This window comes from Eutrigla gurnardus (assembly GCF_963514095.1).
Source record: "Eutrigla gurnardus genome assembly, chromosome: 17".
Taxonomy (NCBI): Eukaryota; Metazoa; Chordata; class Actinopteri; order Perciformes; family Triglidae; genus Eutrigla; species Eutrigla gurnardus.
In genome coordinates, this window is record NC_139928.1 from 6,797,272 (window position 1) to 6,816,731 (window position 19,460).

Here is a 19,460-nt window from a genome sequence, read left to right on the forward strand (position 1 = left end):
ACTGGGCTAAGTGACATTGACGAGAGGAGCACAGGCCAGGTGTGCCGTTACTGCTGTACCACAGGAAAACAACGCTTTCATGACCCGATTGTGGCCCGACTACCACTAAAACTCCTTTAAAGACTCACCTGCTGCACGGCAGCAAGAGCCCGACATCGGTGTTAACTGCATACTTACACGCTTTACGCCATTCACGGACACGGCTTCCGTTTGAGTTAAGTCACACAAATGACATGTTAGTTTGAATTAGCTTGAACTCGACGACAGCCCGAGAAGGTAATGCCTCATAATGTTGGGTTTAACTATCCTAAAAAAACAACTTAAAAACCCTAAAACACACAAATCAACACCAACGGAAACACGTACCTATCAACGTGGCGCTTACTGAATCTTCATGTCAAGCGTACGTGTTTAATCTGCTGGAGGATTACCAGTGTCGGTTTATGAGCCCGTGTTCCTCCTGCGATGCCATAGATAGACCTCCAGACAGCCCTGAGAGATACATTGACTACAAGATGCTTGACGGATCTATTCCAAGGTGATACTGACAAACTGTCAGCCATGTTGGACCCTCTTTTAACAGCCTTTCAACCCCTCGGGAGCCTTTGAGACGTCTCCGTCATGCAACAGATGCTTTGACTGTTCCTGTTTTCCTCGTCTTGTGCAAAGGTGAGGAAACCCAATCCAGTTAATACATTTGCATTGGTCAAAAAGGGGTGTAATGACCCCCGTGGTGGGGTTTCTTGACCTCCCGGCCCCCAGCGGCTTCACATTCAGATGCTGATGTCGGGGATGTTTGCCGTTTGTGCTCACACCTACAATCAGTTCGTCGAAGTGTCCATTTTAGCCCTCTGGTTCAGGTACGTGCCCCATTTTTGTACTTGTATAACCAAAGTCCACACGCCTTTCCCCTCATAGAGCCTGTCTGGGAGCATTATGGGCTAAAAGAAGAGGGGAATCTAATAACCAGCGAGTCCTGGTGCATGCCCTGTCAGCACGGCTCAGCCTCCACGGAGGCCTGCCCGTTGAGGACAGCACCCATGACGGTGCAGATTACACCGTGTACTGCAATAAGGCTGACACACGGAGAACTCTTGAGATTACAGCAGCAGACTATTTCCACCTTCTAATAATGCAGCTTTAACCCCCATCTCCTGTTTCAGCCCGTGGTGGAGTGTGCACACAGCGCTCTCTGGTGGCGAAACAACCACTCACACGTTTAGTTTTTTCTTCTGTTTTAATCGGATATTAAAACACATTACAAAGTCAGTATGCAAATACCCTCATTTGTTAAATTAAATTATTGGAAATGCACAAGACTTGAATAGGTCTTTGTTGATGTGAGCGACAACTAAGAGCATAAATTAATCCATGTCTGCGCCCTAAACAGAGAGGGCTGTGACTTCAGTTTGGAAACTAATAAATATGACACTACTTTACAAATGTAAAATACAGGCATACCAAGTTTGACATTAAGTATATATATATGTTTTTTTATATATTGACTTAAACAATCAGCCCAGTAGCTCACACTATCTATCATACTGAGATAAAGCCATAGATGGATGCCATGAGGGGAAATAAATGGAGTTTGTGAATGAAATGAGGCAGTAAGAAACCACTGAGTCTAAATGCATAAGCGATGTCATCCCTGTGAGGAGTTCAGTCTGTTTCCATTTAACTAAACACATAAAAAAACTAAAAAAACACTGCCACACAGTGTGGCCGAACACTGAGAGGAGGCATTGTTGCAAACGTCTTCCTGTCGCCCTCGAAGGACGCCACACAGTGCAAAAACAATACAGCTTGGATGCAACGCGACGACATAACAGACAAGTGCAATTAATCCCAGCCTTGCGTGACACCAACACTGTTACTGGTATAAGTCTGATCGACAGTAGAGGGCTGTGACGTGCAGCCTGCTGTTATCGAGTCAGTGCAAGAGGATGTGAACTGATGAACCGTCAGCACCATTAACGCCCTGGATGTAGACTTTGCAGCTGCGGAGCGTTCTCTCATCCTCCGGTTGTTCGTGGAGGCTTAATGGATCATTCCAGGTAATTACAACTTGGGTGTTGTTTATGTTTTGGCCATTGGTTCTGCCGGTTTTGATGACAGTGTACTGACCAAGATCATTGATATTGATGACATCTGGGAACACAGCGGCGAAGTCAGAAGGGGCAAGAAACACAAGCAGTCACACGATCAGTTTGTAAACAAGGCATCTGTTTAGCCAGATTCATTCATAATAAATGAATACATATATAAACTCTTTTTTTTTGTTTTGTTTTAAATCAGCTAGTCAGAAACTAACTGAGCTCAGTAGCCATTAGTTCAAGGTTGTTATCTTTAGTCATTATTCAGCACTTTTTGACAAATCATATAGTTTCCTCACAGCTCAGTAGCTAACGGGCCTGGTACGGGTGTGTGACCACCCCCAAAATGTTGGTAATTATCTATCAATGTAAAGGAAAACTGAGTGCACACAAAAGATGTTTCCCTTCCAAATAGGTTTGGACGAACCTCGAGCTTTAATAGAAACCTGTCTGATTGTGACTCTCCGATTGCCCCGTCTGACTTTTGCTTAGAAATGCTGACACACGCTCAAATCTCCATATTTAGCTTGGTGAGTACAATGTTATTAATACAGCGAGAAATGGCAGCCACATTTACAAATATTTGACCCAAATTGTAATAAACCAGAATCATACTTTAAATACAAAACAAACAGAAGCATACAGTACATTCTGTGTTGTAATGCCTCTTTGTTTCAATAAAAAGTTGAGGAGCATGGACACACACACACACACTAATAAAAGGAAAAATGGCTACCCCTAAAGCTTGGTCTTAGGCCAAGGCAAATTGTGGATTCGGAAATTCTGTGTATTTACAGTTTCACAAGTCTGTGAAAAGTCCAATATGAGTCCATACCTGCTCTGCTGGATAAAATAGGAGGTGTGTCTCATTTGACCTTGTTTTCTTCCTGAGTATTTTCTTCTATCACCACTATCTGTACACCTGATAAGTGTCCGCTGGCGTCCAGCTGTAGCCCCTGAACCCCCCCAGTCTGTGCCTCCTGTATGTGGCACTGCGCCTCCTCCCCTCCTGCTGCCATTGTCACCTCCATCCCACTCTGGACCATCATAGTGGCCCCGTCTCCTCCCGACTCCCCCGTCAGCTGCAGCTCCATCACTCCTACCGCCTGCTCCATCGGAGCCGGGTTGATCTCGATGACCGTGTGCTCCTGGCCGGCCTCCACCTCGCCCTGCATCACCTCCTGCTGCACCAGCATGGTGCCGTCCACCACCTGGCCTTCTAGGGGCATCATCTCTGTGCTGCCGGCCTGCTGGCTCAGGTGCAGCAGCTCTACGGGGCTCACCACCGTGCCCAATTGGCTGGAGTCTTGCATGGCGGTGCCCACCAGTGTGAGGCCTGAGGACGGGTGCAAAGTGATGGTTTCCCCCTTTCCGTCCCCAGCCACCATGTAACGGGTGAAGAGCTGCGAGCCGGCGGGGAGCAGGGTGACCGTGTTGGAGGACTGGGCCAGGGAGCCGATGGGCAGGCCTGCTACAGTAAACGGCTGGCCCACAGAGGACAGCGAGATGGGGGAAAGAACAGTGAACTGCTGGGGCTGCAGGGAGGCCTGCTGGTGGATGGGGGAGGTCAGGAGGGTGGTTGTGGAGGCGGGCCTCTGAAGACGAGGTCGTTTGGTCGGCCGCTTGGTGGGAGTTTTGTTTTTGGCCGGCTGCGGGCAAGACAGGAGAGCTCGTACGTGCTGCTGCTTCTTCTGTTCTTCCAACTGCACCTCCAGGTCTACAGACAGCACACAACACAGTTATTCTTTTCTAAAATTAGATTTTGCATGCCCCAATAGTGATATTTCATATCAATACTTATCAGAGGTTGTGCCGACACACGCCATCAAATGTCATGTCCAATCTCAAAATATACACAAACGTGATCTGTCCCTTTTCCATCATCTCCACATATGCAAGCGTCCATGCGCTAACAAACAGCATCGCGTTTTGCGTGGCCAGTAACGGCTGCATCCTCAAGGATGCAGCCCTTTAGCCTTTTTACTGCCATTGAATTGCACGCTGACCCCTCACTCACTTCTCCTATCCATTAGTGATAAGACCGCTGAGTGCATCAACGACCTCCAGCCACTACCCCGCGTGGGTATGTATGTATGTGCAAAATGTCAAAGCACTCCATCAGTTAGTTTTGATAGAGATATTTCCATGTCAAAGTGGTGGACTGACAGATTAATGTTGCGAACCCAAGATCCAAACCACTAGCATGGCTTAAATGTCGATTTCATCTACAAAATGTGCGCTTGCACCTGTGATCTGAGAAACATTTATATATCAACACAGTGGGTTGACAAGCGAAGTAAGAGAAACACTGATTTCCTGTCAAAATAAAAATCTAGAATCACATCCTGTCTGATGACCATCGATGACGATCCTGCATTAACATCATACTCTCTCCAAAATTTGTGTGAGATGGTCGTAATGAGCATATTCATTCTTCTAATATTTTTCTTTAATAGGTGTTAATATGTTTTTAAATTTCAAGATTGTATTATTTAGTTTTTATGTTGAAACAAGAAGTGGAATATTTAGTGAATGTGATTGCAGTTTAACGTGTCTACTCCTGAAGTGGAACCTTGTTTTGGTTCTGTACTCACTGGTGAGGGTGCTGAGGATTTGCTCCTGGCTGGGATCCGTCTGCTGCCTCCTCCTCTCCAGCATCTTCTTGACGGAGTCGAGCAGGCCGAACACTTGGGCAAGGTTACTGAGCACCGCCACCTCTACCAGACAGGAATCTGGGATCAGTGCGGCAATCAATCAAAGGGTCACTTGGTCAGTCAGAAAGGAGGAACAAATTCAGCTGTTGTAAACATTGAATCATTAACTATTCAGTCAGTATTGTTACAGAAACCCACAGTAGCCCTACTGAAATCATTCTGGTATTTCCCTCCATCTGCTTCCAACAGCAGCTGAATTTGTTCCTTTCTTTCCCGTTCGTGCATCTTAGAGCAGCTCCCAAAGTCCTACATATGATCTCTTAGGATGACGCTTTGCCAGCAGCCAGCACACATTAGCGTTGTTCCGTACCCGTGTCCTGTACACCAGCTGGTTCCTGCCGCTGCTGCACGCCGTTCAGCAGCTCCAGCAGCTCCGTGCTGATGTTGGTCACCACTTCACCCAGCAAACCCACATCGGCGATGCCCTTCCAGAAGTTCAACGTGTCCTCTGTGGACATACAGACAACACACCCAAGTCACTGGTGTGTTTGTGTGTGTTTGATCTCCAACTGGAGTTAACTTGATCGTGAGATGAATGGTCGTGTGTTGGGATGTGTGCTTTCTCTGACCTGAGATCTCATTCGATTCCTTCTTCTCTGCAGCCTCCAGCGAGCTTGAAATCCAGTCCATCTTCCCACTCAGAACCTCCACTCTGTCCTCGCCCACTGTTCCACCATTACCCATGACCACCTGAGCTGCAATTTACACACAGAAAAAGAGCACACATTATTCTTTTAACGTGGACAAACTAAAACATTACCATGTTTCTGGTGTGTCCAATGCCAGTTATACTTGCTTGTATCATGGTCACTGACAAATCGTTTCTGATTGGCTGACATGTGGGTATTCATTTCTAGTAAGTGGACACAACAGTGAAGCATACTGCAGCTTAAGAGTTTGGAACTAGGGTCACCTGATTGAAGTTAAATAAAGGGCTGTTTAGAAAAACAGCAAAAGTCAGACGGGGCAAGTTAACACTCTCAAACGCCTCGTCAGTCATCATTGCTTTGCGGTGTTTCCAATGGGAAGCAGAGCTGGGGCTTAAAATCTAAAATCAATACTTGAATTTCCGCCTTGTGTCCACCAGTCAGTCAAGTTGCCGTTTAGATCCATGTCTGTCCAAAATGTCATCACTTCATCATTTAATCCTATTATATTATGACATCGGTAGATAGGTTTGGTTGGACCGGTGAATGGGCAGAGGGAGAGATAACCCGAAAACATCCCGCCTCCTGCCGAGGCATTCAGTGTCACAGAGGAATAACAAAAGGAGCGTAGCGGTGCGGGTCGGAAGGAAGTCTGTATAACTGAAGTATTTCCTCCAGCTGGTATAAGAGAGTTCAGCAAGTCTCCAGTCATTGTCACGCCCCAGAATCAGTTAAAGCCTGCATGACTAAGCCAAGTAAAAACAAGGGTCAAACAGCAAACATACAACTTGCACATGGATAATGTGTTTCCCAATTTTTGTTTGTTACTCAAATTTATGACATAATTACACAAAATTGCTAAAGCCTCGGTGCGTTCTCACCTTGAGAGGATGTGGGGGTGATAAGTCCGGAGCCGTCAGGAGGGAACCGCGTGTTGTTGATTAAAAGGTCGAACTTGGTGCTGCGACATGTGTTGGTGCACAGGGTGCTGTGCTGGTAGAAGTCGAGCTGACCTGAATCCATCATTTTTCTGGAGGGCAGAAGGGTTTCAAACAGTAAATCAAAAAGCCCCACAAAGCTGATGGGGTTGCAAGCAAGACCTTTTTATGTTACTTACAGTCACTTTAAACTAAAGGAGGATTTAAGGTTAAGACCTCTGGAATACCTTATTTACTTTAATAGTTCCTTTTCATGAAGTATGGAGCAGTTACAGTATTTGATGAACCCGACATGATACCTTTTCAGAATGCTTCATGTGTATTAGACATCCATAGAAGAGTCAGGAGGTGTAGTTAAAAATAATAATTAATCATCCCATCATCATAATTTATCAATAATAATTATCATCCCATTTACAGCCCCGAAGTGATGGTTAGTTCAGCTCACGCACAGAATGTTTTATCTCGTCATGGTTTTGGATATTTATTCAAGATGTACGAATCACATTTCTCCTCGTTACATCAGCAGAAATAAATATGGAAGAGTGTGCATGCAGACTGTAATGAATTATAATATTGTGTATTGTGCAAGCAACCAGAACTGGGAATTTTATGCAGGCCCCCCCCCACCTTAGCATGACTCCTCCCATCCTGATGGCTCTCTTCCAGTCTTTCAGAGTGGCTTTTCCAGAAATGTGCACAAACTGCTTCGGGCTGATCAGCTGGTCTTCATACTGGTGGAGAGATATTCAGAAACCACAATGAATTCACTTCATGCAAGTGAAGAGATGACCACCAGGAAAAAAAATAAACTAAAAATAACATACTGTACTTCATATGTCTGATATTGATTTGCTAATACCGGCCTTTAATTTAAATAAAAGTAATTTGTAAGTATTTTTATACCCTCATGGAGTGATTATTGCAATAAAAATTACATAAATAAATCTATGAGTCGTGAAGATTGACTGGTGATAAAATGAATCCGTGATTGTATTTGACTTGGATACAATATACTACTGCTGTAAAATATGTTCTACATAATAATATTGACAATTGGAATACTGATATAATGCTTGCCATTTTGTTTCAACTACCAGGCCTGTTTTTCCTTCATATGTTGATGCTATTTGTGTGTGTTTTTGGGCTATTGCCTGAATTACAGCAACACTGTGCAACGTTTTCAATGTTTTCCTGTGATAAATACTACATATTTTTTTGGAGTGAGTGAGTCTGGAAGCTTAATGGTTGAAACAAATCCCATACAATCACATCAACATTAATTTACATCACCCTTTCTCCCCCTGCATGTCCTCTCTGTATCTCTATGTCACTATCAAATTAAAGCAAAATGCCAAAAACAAGTGTATATAATAAAATAGATATAAATGTATCATTTTACCTCAGTGAATGTCCTACGTATACGGTAATATTCTGGTCCACCAACAAACGTTCATACCTGAGCTTTTACAGCCTCATATACACTTTTTTGTACTTCTTTTGTGAGCCTTCGTACCTTGGATTTGAGCATTTGTTGTCCTTAACTGCTCTTTACAGGTTCAACTTGATCAACTATGACTGATAATAGTATTAAAAATACTACCGGTATTCATTTAAAAACTCTTGAAGCATAAATGAGAAAAACTATCATATATAATTAGTCAGGGCAGCCATCGTAAATACATGCCAACTTATAAATGTAACCAGCATAATGCTATGTGATCCTGACACGTTGGATGTAGTGTATGTGACCGACTATTGAACGACGTACAGTACAGTAATGTACAGTACAGTAACGTATAGTACAGTAACGTAGAGTACAGTAACGTACAGTACAGTAACGTACAGTACAGTAACGCTGACCAGGAATACCAACCTTCACGCATTTGACATTGATTCCTGGACACACAAACTTCTTAACGAGCAACACGGCTTTACTGTCGCCGCATGTTATGGGACAGCCAATTTCAACATCGTCTCCATCGGTTTGTTCTGAAAGAATGGAAAGATACACAAAGCGTTTACACTTGAGGAGGCTGGTGGGAAAAAAGCATCACTAAATCTTATTCCGACAATCTCTTACCAGGTTGCGCTTCAACCGTCATGACAGCTGCATCTGTTTCAGCAGATTCAGCTCTGGAAAAAAAACAACAACAAAAAACATTTGGCATTTTCAAAATGTCTTCTTGGAAGTATAGAGGTATTCTGTTTTTTTAGTAGTCCGCCTGGTTCCCCAGTAATGCCATGTCCATGTCGAGGGCTTTTATTGTGAAAAGTAACAACGAAAGGAGCAGCATACACTCCTGTTGTCAATGTGGGAGCTAAAAGGGTATTTTCCCAAATGAATAACTAAATTCAAAGCACTTTGTGAACGTCTGTGTTATGATGCAGTGCTCTACTCATTTTCGCACCACAACTAATAGATCCGTCTCAATTGCGCTACACTCTCTGCTCTCGTCATTCTCCTAGAGGAATGCATGATGGTACACAATGCTCAGTAAGTGACGGTTATTGGTTGCACGCTGCTTTTCAAGATGAATTGTGGGATGCTTTGAGTCCACTATACAGGGTATAATTATTCTCACATAATGTTCCTTGAACAGTTAACAGTGTGAACTAGACATCATGTGCGGCACTCTGTATCCCACTGTAATCAAAACCTAATTGTGGCTGATTATCTGGCACCAGTTTGTTTGCGTGGTTGGAAGTGAACCGACTGAACCGTGATTTCAGTCCACGTTGCACCCGGCCTCAGCACATACCCAGTGGCGATTGGCTGGAGCTGGAGGATGACCTGCGTCTTGTTCGGGTCATCCGGGTCGCCTTCCCCTTCGGACTTCACCATCACCACCTCCGCCATGGACACCGCGACCTCGTCTGTAGTCGCCATCACACTCGCAGCGGACTACAGAGGGGGGCTGCTTTCGTGTAACAGCTATCCAGGACTTTGTTCATCTGGGAAAAAATGGATGAACACATTTTTTAAAAATGGATTAAATGGATGATATCAGAACCCAAAATCTAGTTTTAATAGCCTGGCATTAGGATAGCTGGTTAACTTAATGTTAAGTTAGGCAACTAGTTAACTGAAACTTTTAGCCCAAATGTAGACATAACATGACATAGTAAGACTGGGGATGTTGAAATAAAACGTATTACAACCTTGTTTGTGTTGTTAGCTATGTTTCACTCTCTCCAAACAGAAAGAAAAACAAACTTTATTTGGAAATGTGTCATTTTAATGTTAATGTTCTCTTATCAGCTGGGAAAGTAACAGCCATGGTCAATATATTAAAAAAGCACAAATGCATTAATATGAATAATATAAAGTTATATTCTAGCAATTATACAAAGCATTGAGCGTATTGACTGGTATTGTATCCTTAACCGTGCTGTCGCGGAGTAATCTATGCAAAGTGCCATCACAGTGACACTTAACAAATGTCAGATTGTTTAACAAGTTGTAACGGTAACGCTAACGGACAGTGTGTGAGCTTTCTCCCGCGTGCTTTAGTGAATATACCCCGCTGTTCTGCGTGATTCAGTGCGATGCTAACGGACGTGGGGTTAGAAACCCATTCACGGCAACGCTCGAGCTAAGTCCGTCCGCTTTATTTAACAGAAAAAGACTCCCGTTTCCCAAAATAAAGTGGGTTATCGCGACCGCCGTGGGCTGTTGAATGCTCGTTTCGCTGCTGAGATCTTCACACAGCTAGTCAGACTCGGCTTGGCGGTAGCCATTATGGCTAACGCAAGGGCGTAACTATATATGTGGCAGTCTGAACGGTATTGTGAACCATACTGCCCGAGACGGGTAAAGCTTTGCATTTACAGTGTGACGGTTACGTGCCGCTTGTCTCTGAACCGTACGTCCCTTCGTAACTCTGCATTTTAACTCTCCGCTCCCCCTCAAAATGACGTCTCCCTGTGCGGCGGCACGTACAGCAAACAACGGCACGGCGGCGGCGTTGCCCCTCCATTCTGAAAGCGCCTGGCTGGCTGAGCCCCATCCGCGACGCGCCCGAAACACCCGGTCAAAACCGCCGCCAGTGTCGTGAGAACGGTTGATATTTCTCAGCCAAGCATATTTAAAATCAGATATTTAAAAAAATACCTTGTCCTTACCGTTTTATGAAGAGAAACGCAGCCCTAGATTGAAGAGAGCTGCGGCGCATGCGCACTTCGCTGATGTAGTTTGACTTCCTGCTGCTCGGCGCTCTTCTTGTTATCACGCTCTCGTACACTTGGCAAAAATGAATCTGCAACTAATTTTACCGACTGCAACTCTCTTGTGTGTAACAGAGTGTGGACTGTTTCATATTTGTTTGCGTATGCTTTGTTTATTGAGATGCATCTCGTAGATTGTGTCCGTTCTGCTTGGAGCCAAATCTGTGTTGTCGTTGGTGAATGCTGCCTGTGGAGTTCCAAAGAGCGTACAGGTTATCCGGAGGGCGAGGAGGCATCTTACAATGTGTATTTCCAACATATTTTCACACAGCTAGTTATCAGATATGCTTAACGTTGTGAGGAATCATTGAGCTCGTTGCAGAAGCCATCCTTAGTAAGTGTCGATAGATAAAGAAGATTGATCCTGAATTGTTCTAAGTCAGAGATGTGGCCGCGAGACGGCTTGTGTCGCTTTAGTGCATGCGGTTTAAACACCTCTCATGTATTCGAGCTCAAAGAGTAACTTTATTTTTACAAGTAAAGACGGGGCGCCAGGACGAACGATCACTAGCTGCCCCTGGTGAAAAAATTTTGCTTCCGAAATCTCTTGATGGCGATTCCGCAGAAGGAGTGGTTAGCCCCACCCCTCCTGTGCTAAACACAGCAGAAGCCCTTTTTAACGCTTCACTTGAACGTCCCACAATATGACCTATGGCAACATGCCCCTCACTCAGGGGTTCGACAAACGTAACATTACATCTGTCGATGAGCGCTTTGTGGTGCGTTGCACAGTAACCATGTTAGACAACAATACTTATTCAAAATATGTAGACAATAGTGAATATTTGTAGACATTTAAGCACATTTGGATGCGCAAATTTGCTCTCGAAAAGCATGATGGGTAAAACGGACCAAGCGGCGTAGAGTTGTTGGCTCTCATTGGTTGCCATGCGCATTTCATACTAGTGCTGCGTTCATGGAATGAAGGGAAATAGCAGAGCAGCCTACATTTTTTCTATTATTATTATTAGGAACAAATACCAAATTCCGTTATTATATTTGAATTAAATTTTGTTGTCAATTTAATGTTCAGCTTAAAATAAATGTAGAATTTGTTTGGTGCTATAAATATAAACTTAATTTTTTGGATTGCTTTCCTTTCTTCCCATCAGACTGGATAGTAGCAGATCTCAATATTAGCAACTAATCATGCCTAATGAAACTCTAATTTTTTATAAAAGTGTTGGACTTGGCTTGGTCTCTGTAATAACATGGCCATCATTCATTCATATTCCCTCCTGTCATCAATCTAGCACCAAACTAGTACATAATAATCATAAAAAACACACACTGAAAGTACATTATTCATTGTACATTTATTTATTTTTTAAGCAATCAATAAAATCACATCAAATGTAAAATAAATAACATTTATTCAGTAAAGCTGTGAAATGCAACAATGGGGCTCAAGAGCGGAACAGTTGTGTGTGATGTACCATCCTGCAGGCCTAACAGCTGCTGATGTTTTCTGGTACAGAAACCCTAATGGGTTACTTTTCTGTGAACAACATAAAAAAATACACACACTATTGAAGTTATAGTTCATTTTGGGAAATGCACTTATCTATTTTCTCACTGAGAGATGGAGAGGTTGATATATAGCTCATGTTTGTGTGTTGGGAGCCAAGATTTAGTTAGCTTAGCTACATTCCTACCAGTACCTCTAGTTCATGCTATTGGTGAGCGCAGGTTTCAGTACAGGTCTGTGCAGGCTCGAGACCAGATCTGGCATCCTCACGGCAAGACCTTGTAAAGCTCTTGTGCCTGGCTGTTGATTGCCATGAAATAGTTCCAACATGCAACTTCCCCCTACAACCTTATTTTGTATCAATCTTCTCAGCAGCTCCAGAAAGAACGCAAATAAATGCATTTCCCAAAATGTTGAACCACTCCTTTGAAATAACAGTGAAAGAGAGGCTTGATCTGGACTGAAGGGTATGGTCACCATCATTATTGTAGTCATTGCACAAGATGGTTTGTAAGATTACAAATGCGTTTGTAAATGTTATTATTAAATGTCTAACTCATTGCTGGATATAGAGGCTTGCAGTAATAGTTGATGACCAATAAGCTAATTTCTTCCCATGGAGTGAGTCTTTCAAAGAGCTGTTTCTTCTCGGCATTTTCCCAAAGTTGTCCTTTAAATGCAAGGATGTCGAGCATTACGCCGCTGCCGTCTTCTCCCCGTGCAAACGACCCTTCTGATGTGTGCCGTGCTCAGGAATAGGAATAATGCTCACTGAAGAACAGTTCGCTAACAGCACAGTATTAACATACAAATTTAAAGAATATCATACAATTTAACCCTGTTTAGACGAGGGGACAAAAGTGAGAAAGGTAGTTAGTATTAAACACAGTCAGGCTGGTTGTCGAATGGTGGTCTTGGATGTTGGAAGGACATTTAGCCTGATGAATGAAGTCCTCACCTGTGGCAAGCACACAAAAATGTTAACATCTGATTGTCAAACGAACAAAAAGTGTACACTCTGTGGTATATTTAAACCTGATGACGGTTTACCAGGAATAGATGCCATCTGCAACAATGCCGCTAGATGCCACTAAATTCCACACACTGCTCCTTTAACAAACAAATTCGGACATAAGCCAGCTTTTGTGTCAAATTTTGAAGACCAAGAATAGGCATTTTGCTTGCATTAAGGACATAGTTCAACGTTTTGGGAAACACACTTATTTGTTGTTAGATGAGAAGGTGGTGCCAGTCTCAGGTCTGTGCATTACATGTGGAGCTGGAGTCAGAGGACTCGTCTAGCTTTGGCATAAATTCACCACACATGGCAGCACAGAAATATTTTAGCATTGAACTCTTGTAAAGAGAGTGTAAATGCTTACTTCTCAAAATGTTGAACTATTCTTAAATCAAGCATTTTGTCGGGCAGGAAACATGCGACAGGAAATATGAGTGAGAGAGGCAATAGCCAAGGTTTCTTTGCCAAAACCCATTGCAGGGCTCTGTGGCTTCATGGCACATTCCCTGCTGAGCTGTAGTGGGTTTGAGGACTGTAGGCTATTAAAAGAACGATTGAAATAAATGCTTACTAGCTTATGCTAGTTAATGTGACATATCAGGGGTTGACAAACGTTTCCCAGGTTTTGTAGACAGAAGTCTGCCGGTAAAGTCCAAACATCCCTCTGTTCTTAGTCAAATAACTACGACTTAAAGTGATGACTGAGAGGAGACACGCTCGATGTCTTCCTCCTGTTGATGAGATGACACGAATACAATATATAAATATAAATGAGACCACCTACTACAATGGCCCATCTTTATGTATACACCTTAACTAGAAATAATCTATCTTTACAAAATCATTGCTCATCTATTCACAGAATGATCAAATGTTGAAGTCAGTTTGGCGCAAGTGCACATACAGCTTACAGTAGCAGGAGAAGCACACTGATTTAATACGGTGACACTAATCGTGGAGTGCACTGTGTTTGTTAACACTATCAATGAAATAGCTTCCAGCGGCCTTTTAGCTTTCGTCTCTATAGATTTTGCACTATTATTTACAATAAGACAGTCACAAGAGATTGCAGGCAAAGCATCGCACAAACTTTGACAGATAGAAACCCACAACGGTGCTGTATGAAATGTGTCTGTACCTTCAGTATAGTCAGTAGTCCGTTAGCTCCACGGCTGTGTAAAAGCAGTATCGAGGCCCGATCACCTAACGAGGCCCAAACCAGCCATCACTCTACACCACATGGCTTTACAGACACGACTTTCCTGTTAAGATACACATTGGGATGTACAATACCCCCCACCCCCCTGTTAGAAAAGAACCCACACACAGAGAGGTCACGACGCACAAGGTGAGGAAGTGATGGATGGCCTGAGTGACTTGGTTTCGATGAAACGACCGTGACACGAGGTGAGCTCGTGAGGGGACAGTGTTTGGACACAGAGAGTTCACAGTCAGCAGTGGCAGCCCTTCGCGGGGACGCCGGCTGCCAGTTCCTCGTCGTCGTCGGTCGGGTAGAGGACCTTGGCGGTGAGGCCGCTCTTGACCCCGTCCCAGCCGTCGCGGGTGACGATCTCCCCCATCTTCATCAGCTCGTAGATGTCCCTGGTCAGCAGCTCGAAGGCCCGGTCCACGTTGCTGTTGCACTTGGCCGACGTCTCCACGTAGCGGATGCCCATCTCAGCCGCCAGCTGCTCCGCCTCGTCCCGGCTCACCTTGCGGTCCTTGTTGAGGTCGCTCTTGTGGCCGATGAGGATGTAGACCATGTGGTGGGGCAGGATGTGCTCACTCACCTCCTTGTGCCACTCCCTCACATGCTCAAAGGTCTTGTGATTGGTAAGGTCAAAGACTAGCAGTCCACCGACGGAGTTGCGGTAGTATGATGTTGTGATGGACCTGGTGGGTACAGAGAGACGAATGACATGTTAGTTACTCAAGGCAAAATGTATCTTGATTTGGCACTTCAGAACAACTGTGACATTCCAGGTTTCCCACTTTTCTGACAGTGTTTAAGTATTTGGGAGAAAGGCTCATGTCAGCTGAGACAAGTCTGGAGTGATAAAAGAAAAGTCCAAGTTAAGTCGTCTCCAGCTAAGTGTTTGTGGTGTAGACAGGAATATATTAAGTGTTTTAAGTGTCCAGTCACTCTAGACAAATTCATGTCAGCTTCCCTTCAAAGTGAGTCACGCCAGCCGAGACAAGTCGCAGTCAAGATTCAAGCCTCAATAAGCAGCTCGTGAAGCTAAGTCTTTCAGGTCACTGCATGCTGACCACTGAAATGGGTTTCCTTTAAAGGACAGTTTTTAACCAAGTCTACTCAATTAGGTCTAAATATTAAACAGAGGTATATGGGTCACACAGCGCCTTTTTTGTATTGTTCTGGAATTTAAGAGGTCAAAACCAAGCTTTGAATTTTGAAATGACAAGCCAAGTCTTTAGGGAGCCGACTCTCAAGTACGTCATGTCAGCAGTCAAGTCCCAGTCAAGCTGAATATCCTCAGGCCGGCCTTGCAAAGATCCACTTACACAACCCCTAATCTGTGCTCTTGGTGGTTTAAAAAGAAAGAAATGTGAGGATTGATTTCATAAACACTCTCCATAGCCAGTTAAGACAGAAGTGAAAGTGTGGTGAAGCCTGAAGGAAAACACCCTCTGAAGGTTTGTCTTCAAACAGGGAAAGGAGTTCTAACAGCAGGGGCTGCTCCTCCTCACACTGATGTGCTTGAAGGGAAATGATGCATGACAGCATGGACACATAAAACGGAACAAGCAACAGGGCAGATGAATGCAAGAAAAAGATTTGGTTAGTTCTCATCCATCCTGTTGCCCGGGAGACTGTGGCGTCAGTATATCAGGGAATCAAACTGGGGCCTGAATATGAGGGAGGCTGTCTGTCCATCATCCGTGAATGAACGCAATGATGCAGCTCCATTTCAGGGCTTTATATAGGCCAGGGCATCATCAAATCGAGGCCTACGCTATATTATCTTCTCCTGGCCCTTTTCTCCACCGTCTACACTCATTCCATTATAACACAATGAGAGAGGTCACGGGCTTAATTCAATTTAAGGGGTTTCAGTCTCACAATGGCAGCCAAACACGACAGCCAACCAAGGCCTCTCCGTTATTTAACGACCAAGTCTATTCGGCGGAAGAATGATCGTTGCATTCAATTCGTGCACACACGCCACACGAAAGCCGGACGTTTGTATAGTGTCACGTACCTGAATCGCTCCTGGCCGGCCGTGTCCCAGAGCTGGAGCTTGATTTTCACCCCGGGCTCGATGTCCAGCGAGCGGGCGTAGAAATCCACCCCGACCGTCGGATCCGCCACATCGCTGTAGATTCCGTCCGTGAAGCGTTTCAGCAGCGACGACTTCCCCACCGTGGAATCCCCGAGCAAAATGATCCTGAACTGATATTGCCACAAAATATCCATGGCATGACGAGAAGGAGGGGGAATGCGTTCGTGTGCGCGAGACAAAGCCCTGCACGCGGCGTGTTTACATGAAGCCCCGGCTGCTGCTGCTGCTGCTGCTGCTGCTGCGTCTCCTGCTGCCGCCGCTGCTGCCTTGCCTTCTGCCCAGGAAGAGACGCGGAGCGCAGAGCGACCGCAGCAATCATGTGATAGATTTACCTATGCCCTACTACGCGCGATATTACAACAATAAACATATAGGCAACTGCAGGCTGTGTTATGAAAGAGGGGATAAGCCATGGTGGGATTTTAAGCCGTATGAGCAAACATCATTTAGGTTTTCCTAGAAGTACCATGTGTAATCTCTTAATTTCGCCACATTAAGATGCTTATTTTTGTTTGCAGGAATTTCAGTACTTTCATACATGCACACCAAGGCTTTTTTGACAAATGTACTTATTGTAAGTCGCTTTGGACAAAAGCGTCTGCTAAATGACCTAAATGTAAATGTAAATGTAAGGCTACACAGGGAGATTTTTGTCTGCTATGCCTACTATAGGCTACTACTACCACTTTTGCCCGTGTGGCGTCAAATTCGAGCAGATTCTTTCAGTGCAATTAAAAGTATCGTCGTGGTCATCTAAACACTATTTCGCAACAGTCTATTTGGAGCACGACACTGTTGTTATCTCAAAACCACAAGCGCCAGATGAGTGGTAGGAGGCGGGTTGCTGTCCGTGGTTCTGAAGTATAGGTTAAAAAAGGTTCCAGCCATGGCATGATTGTGTATGTTTCTCTCTTTATATACGATATTTATACACACGCATTCACCTTTAGACTTCTTTGTGTCGCAAACATGTTTAGTGAAATGTTTACATTTCTGTTTGTGTATTAAAAGGACTCAGTGGCGATTAAACAAACAAAAAAGACAGCAAGGAACTCCTGAAACGCTTGTACAAATACATATCCCGTCATGCAACAGGGTCCACGTGAGCTATGCAGACCAGTCAGCGGGCTGCTGCTCGGCGCTAGCGTATATAAACGCGCGAGACGCTCCAGTCAGTCTCTTCCTCTTCAAGTCTCCGACGGGCGAAAGTTCAAGCTAACGCAGCATCTCGGTAAGGCCTCAGCTATTCTTATTTATTACAAACTATTTGCAGCTAAATGATAGCTACCTCGCGCATTTACGTCCTATCAGTGACTAACAATGTTAACGTTATTGGTTAGCCGGTACTAAAATACGCTAGTGAGTAACATAAGGAAAGTAGTGTTAGCTTATGTAGCTAAGTTGCTGTAGTCAAGCGGCTAAGGTAGCGTGACTATGTCGTGGTAACGACACTGCGTTATACGTATACAATACCTTACATTGTTTCTACCCGTGTTGAAATAAAGCTGATGCTAGACGTGGTTGGGATAACGTTTAACTGCGTATCTCAATGTTCGCTTAGCGGCAATGTGTCAACCACGTGGCAAGCAATCTCGGACCGTTCAAAAGCAACTATGTGAAACATTTAGCGTGTTTGCACAAAACGACCATTCAACACTGACCACATATACTGCTTTTTAGTAACGTATAAAATAATGATTTGTACTGTTTTGACTGTTGCAGCACCCCAGAACATGCATTGACTTATTCTTCTCTACAGGGCGCAGTAGGACTTCAGCCTGGCCTCCAACTATGGCGTCTGCAAACACAGGTATGTGTTTCTATCGGTACGCCAGTTTCTGTATGCCAGGCTCCTATCGAAGCCGTTTATGCTCTTTCTGTAGCAGTTAACGGTCAACAGGCAGCCGAGAAGAACACTTTCACCGACGGTCGCTGTTCAATTTGAAAATAACTGTTTCAGCAACATTAAGGGGAAGGACATTTGGCCTTAATCATAGTGTGATGATCAATATCATATGAGACCTGCTCCTTGTCTTAACTAATCACTGTACTCCTTTCTACAGGAAGTGGGGTTATATTGAAGATGAAAAGGCAAAACCTGGAGACGCCATCGCCTGCAGGTACTTTCTGAGCCACATGTTGGATGTATTTAATTCTGGCTGTGATTACAAACTTGCCCTCACTGATTAAAGTCATGATTGAGACAATTACGCAACTGAGCCACATGTCCAAATATTATTTTTTTCATAAAGTGGTAATGCAGTTAAATAACAGACTGAATTGTTCCCTGCAGGTGATCCTCATGGCTGACCCTGAAGTGACATAATGAGGTCTCAAATCATGGTAAGTTATTTTATAATTTTAGTTATTTTTTATTTTGGCTGTCCCCTCAATGATTGTCTTGACAGCATGCTATCCTAAGGACCGGGGCTTGTTTGTAGCTCTAGGTTCTCCAAGTGTATGCAAGAGAATGGGGTGGTCTTTGACTGTTGTGGCCACTTTTGCCACCAGCAGCCACTCAACTGTCCAACAGATTTCCTGCTTAAAAGATCAGAAGTGATTAATGTGCCACATTTGAGTAACTTTATTTTTTGTTCCCTGTGTAGGCATAAATCGGTTCATGAGCTGCAGTCTGGTATCCTAGGGCTGTGGGTGCCAATGCCTTCCTGGAATGAAGGTATGTTAACATTAATGTAACCATAAATCTATTCTGATCAATGATGACTACTTGTACAATGAGGACTGTTTGGATGAAACTCGCGGATATGGGACTGAGATCAGCCTTTTAATGTACTCTGACAAAAAGAGCTCTGACTTGCATTAAGTTTGTTTTTATTCATTTCAGGTCCAGTGAAGTGGTCGGCGAGTGACTCCCGGCTGTCTGGGTACACCAAGCAACCCAAATTTCTTGGTAGACCTGTGCAAGTGGTCTGAGGTGGCAACGCTGCTGAAACAACTCGTTTGTTGAGATTGAAGCTGCAGCAGGAACATGCAGTTAAAGTTGTGATGGAATAACTGTTAACTGTCAATAAAGCCAATAAAACAAAGTA

General features: G+C 44.0%; 2 protein-coding genes and 1 long non-coding RNA gene across 6 annotated transcripts; 1 reads left to right on the forward strand and 2 right to left on the reverse strand.

Moving 5' to 3' along the window:
• Nucleotides 1–1,211: 1,211 nt before the first annotated feature.
• Nucleotides 1,212–10,659, reverse strand: gmeb1 (glucocorticoid modulatory element binding protein 1). 4 transcript variants are annotated; one of them, XM_084032520.1, is made up of 10 exons: nucleotides 10,521–10,659; nucleotides 9,158–9,350; nucleotides 8,479–8,531; nucleotides 8,272–8,387; nucleotides 7,026–7,129; nucleotides 6,339–6,487; nucleotides 5,380–5,505; nucleotides 5,121–5,258; nucleotides 4,691–4,813; nucleotides 1,212–3,813 (listed from the first exon to the last, which is right to left on the reverse strand). In XM_084032520.1, exons 2-10 carry the CDS (start codon nucleotides 9,283–9,285, stop codon nucleotides 2,963–2,965), a joined length of 1,788 nt encoding a protein of 595 aa, XP_083888646.1. In that variant the 5' UTR covers nucleotides 9,286–9,350; nucleotides 10,521–10,659; the 3' UTR covers nucleotides 1,212–2,962. The 4 variants fall into 4 exon arrangements, with proteins under 4 accessions (XP_083888646.1, XP_083888645.1, XP_083888644.1 ...); XM_084032519.1 differs by lacking the exon at nucleotides 10,521–10,659 and adding an exon at nucleotides 10,339–10,440 and having other exon boundaries at nucleotides 4,691–4,828; XM_084032518.1 differs by lacking the exon at nucleotides 10,521–10,659 and adding an exon at nucleotides 10,228–10,372 and having other exon boundaries at nucleotides 4,691–4,828.
• A 2,817-nt stretch (nucleotides 10,660–13,476) lies between these two features.
• Nucleotides 13,477–16,671, reverse strand: rab42a (RAB42, member RAS oncogene family a). The gene is made up of 2 exons (XM_084032222.1): nucleotides 16,330–16,671; nucleotides 13,477–15,001 (listed from the first exon to the last, which is right to left on the reverse strand). The coding sequence occupies exons 1-2, from the start codon at nucleotides 16,542–16,544 to the stop codon at nucleotides 14,560–14,562; spliced, it is 657 nt and encodes a 218-aa protein (XP_083888348.1). The 5' UTR covers nucleotides 16,545–16,671; the 3' UTR covers nucleotides 13,477–14,559.
• Nucleotides 16,672–17,587: 916 nt separating this feature from the next.
• On the forward strand, nucleotides 17,588–19,457 carry LOC311027900. Its single transcript, XR_014598648.1, has 6 exons — nucleotides 17,588–17,641; nucleotides 18,170–18,220; nucleotides 18,474–18,530; nucleotides 18,704–18,753; nucleotides 19,017–19,087; nucleotides 19,256–19,457. It is a non-coding gene; the product is annotated as an uncharacterized lncRNA (long non-coding RNA).
• The last annotated feature ends 3 nt before the right edge of the window (nucleotides 19,458–19,460 follow it).